The sequence below is a fragment of the Onthophagus taurus genome, chromosome 3 (assembly GCF_036711975.1).
Source record: "Onthophagus taurus isolate NC chromosome 3, IU_Otau_3.0, whole genome shotgun sequence".
NCBI classification, from domain to species: domain Eukaryota; kingdom Metazoa; phylum Arthropoda; class Insecta; order Coleoptera; family Scarabaeidae; genus Onthophagus; species Onthophagus taurus.
Genome location: NC_091968.1, coordinates 5,079,770 through 5,082,601, shown reverse-complemented (window position 1 = coordinate 5,082,601; position 2,832 = coordinate 5,079,770). Strand labels below are relative to the sequence as shown.

Genomic DNA, 2,832 nt, shown 5'->3' with positions numbered 1-2,832 from the left:
ATTCTTGGGCGACCAATGCGTGGTTTATTTAATCCATTAAAATTTTATATAATTGTTTAGATTCTTACTCGACTTTAGCCAACAGTTTTAGTAATTTCACCATAAGATTTTTCCTCATTTCTTAACTTTACTAGTAAATGGCGAATTTCAACCAATATTTCTTTTCTTTCCATAATATTTCAAATTTTAAATAATATAATATTCACTACTAAGGTAAATAGAAACTATAACATAAACTTAAATAACCTAAAATATTAACTAGAAATGTTTTGTAAGCTTTTTTGTATCAAATGCATAACTGTATGTTGACTTTTGGTGAGGTTTATCTGTCAGTATTCAATTTTTTGCTCTCTCCATGGAACACTTGGTTTAGTTTCATTTTTGTGGTATGCTCGTCAATAAACACAAGTAGTTTTAGATGTAATGCAAAGATGTATTTAATGGTGTTTATTGCGGTATCGCTATTTAAAGTGGTGTATGTAGACTTTTGTGACTAACTGTACATTCTTATTCGCGTTTTGAACTCCACATTTTTACATTAGGGTTGAGTTATCTTACATTGACTAGTTTTGAATTTGGGATAGCATTGGGTTTAAGTTATCTTGCTTTGGAGTTAAGTTGTTATTACGTTTAATTTAATCTTAGCGTTTATCAAATTCAAATTGTTGTGAAGTTAGCAATATTAACTCCAAATGTGACGTTTACGTCAATTTGACGTTTGAGCGGTAATTTGACCTTGAAAAAGAGGAAAAAAAAAAAAGATTAGGACAAAAAATTACCAAATAATTATTTAATTAACAATATTTAATTCAATTATTCTAATTATTATTAAAACCCAATTAATAATAAATTAATCATTATACCAATCTAAAAATAATAAAGAAAATGACATAACCAATAAAAAGAATAAAACCCAAACTCTCAACCCTGCATTTCTTTGAATCGCCTGCCTTATTTGGTCATTGGCCACTTTCATATCTTCTGTACTCCCAGCGGTTCTTGCAGAAATTAATTCAATCTCTTTATCTTGTTCCAAAACTTTTTCTGTAAAAAGTTCTTGTAATTCGGCGATACGAACTACTTTACTCTCCATGTTTTTAACCTCATCTGATAAGCTGTTTAATTCGTTGTATAAATGCTCATTTTCCGATTCAAACATTTGTAATTCTTCTGGAGATAATTCTTCTTCAACGTTTTCCGTTTTTGTATTACTTTGAGGAATAATGATTGAAGAATTCGTTGAGGAGCTATTTAAAGAATTTTTTGTTTGATTTTCTTTTGAATTTTTATTAATCTCTTTACCTTCCATACTTTTATTTTTATTAACATTCTCTAATTTCGACAATTTATGAGTTTCAATAACTTTTTTAACTCTAATTGCTTTCGTTTCTGTGTACATTTTTGAAACAGTTTTTAAATAAACTTCAACACACTCCAATACATTTCTATAATGTTCGTGTAATTGTTGCGTTTTAGCATCCCTTAACCAAGTCTTTTTACACTCAATAATTAAACCAGAACAATTATTAATAATCTCCTCAGCTTTCGAATCAATTTGTTCCCGGTCACTTTCTGTCATCGTTTTATTCGTGGATAAGTAATTAACTACATTTAAATAAGCAAATTTATGTTCTAATAGGAATTGTTGAAGATTGCTAACTTCTTTTATGATTTCTTTAGCTTTAGTTAAATGTATATCTCTTCGGGTTGATTTTAAAACATTTGTTGGCTTCTCGTTATTAATTCCTAACGATTTATTTGTTGTTCTGACTGTTTTTACACACGCTCTAAATAATAATGTTATATCCATTCTTGTTTATTTATCCAAATATATTAATAAAATTAATTTATTAAATGTTGACGGTTTTTGACGTGGAACCTAACCTTAAAATTGAAATTTGACATAAAAGTGTGAAATTTAGTGACATCTATGTTTAAAAAAGGAAAGTTTCAAGTTTAAATAATTTAAATAAATAAAATTGTTTGGAATAAGATGTTTTTATTGAGTCTTTTATGTATAAATCTACATTTAATTACATTAAATTACACATAAATTAACAAAGTACATCCATAAATAATAAAATGAGTTTTATTCGTCGATAAGTAATTAATTACGTTTAAATAAGCAAATTTATGTTCTAATAGGAATTGTTGAAGATTACTAACTTCTTTTATGATTTCTTTAGCCTTAGTTAAATGTATATCTCTTCGGGTTGATTTTAAAACATTTGTTGGCTTCTCGTTATTAATCCCTAACGATTTATTTGTTGTTCTGACTGTTTTTACACACGCTCTAAATAATAATGTTATATCCATTCTTGTTTATTTATCCAAATATATTAATAAAATTAATTTATTAAGTGTTGACGGTTTTTGACGTGGAACCTAACCTTAAAATTGAAATTTGACATAAAAGTGTGAAATTTAGTGACATCTATGTTTAGAAAAGGAAAGTTTCAAGTTTAAATAATTTAAATAAATAAAATTGTTTGGAATAAGATGTTTTTATTGAGTCTTTTATGTATAAATCTACATTTAATTACATTAAATTACACATAAATTAACAAAGTACATCCATAAAAAATAAAATGAGTTTTATTCGTCGATAAATAATTAATTACGTTTAAATAAGCAAATTTATATTCTAATAGGAATTGTTGAAGATTACTAACTTCTTTTATGATTTCTTTAGCTTTAGTTAAATGTATATCTCTTCGGGTTGATTTTAAAACATTTGTTGGTTTCTCGTTATTAATTCCTAATGATTTATTTGTTGTTCTGACTGTTTTTAGTTTTTACACACCCTCTAAATAATAATGTTATATCCATTCT

The 2,832-nt window shown here is 26.2% G+C and overlaps 1 protein-coding gene across 1 annotated transcript; it reads right to left on the bottom strand.

Annotated features, from left to right (window-relative positions):
- Positions 1-801: 801 nt before the first annotated feature.
- Positions 802-1,890, bottom strand: LOC111417728 (syntaxin 18). The gene has a single exon (XM_023050092.2). It carries the CDS (start codon positions 1,808-1,810, stop codon positions 851-853), a length of 960 nt encoding a protein of 319 aa, XP_022905860.2. The 5' UTR covers positions 1,811-1,890; the 3' UTR covers positions 802-850.
- Between the last annotated feature and the right edge of the window lie 942 nt (positions 1,891-2,832).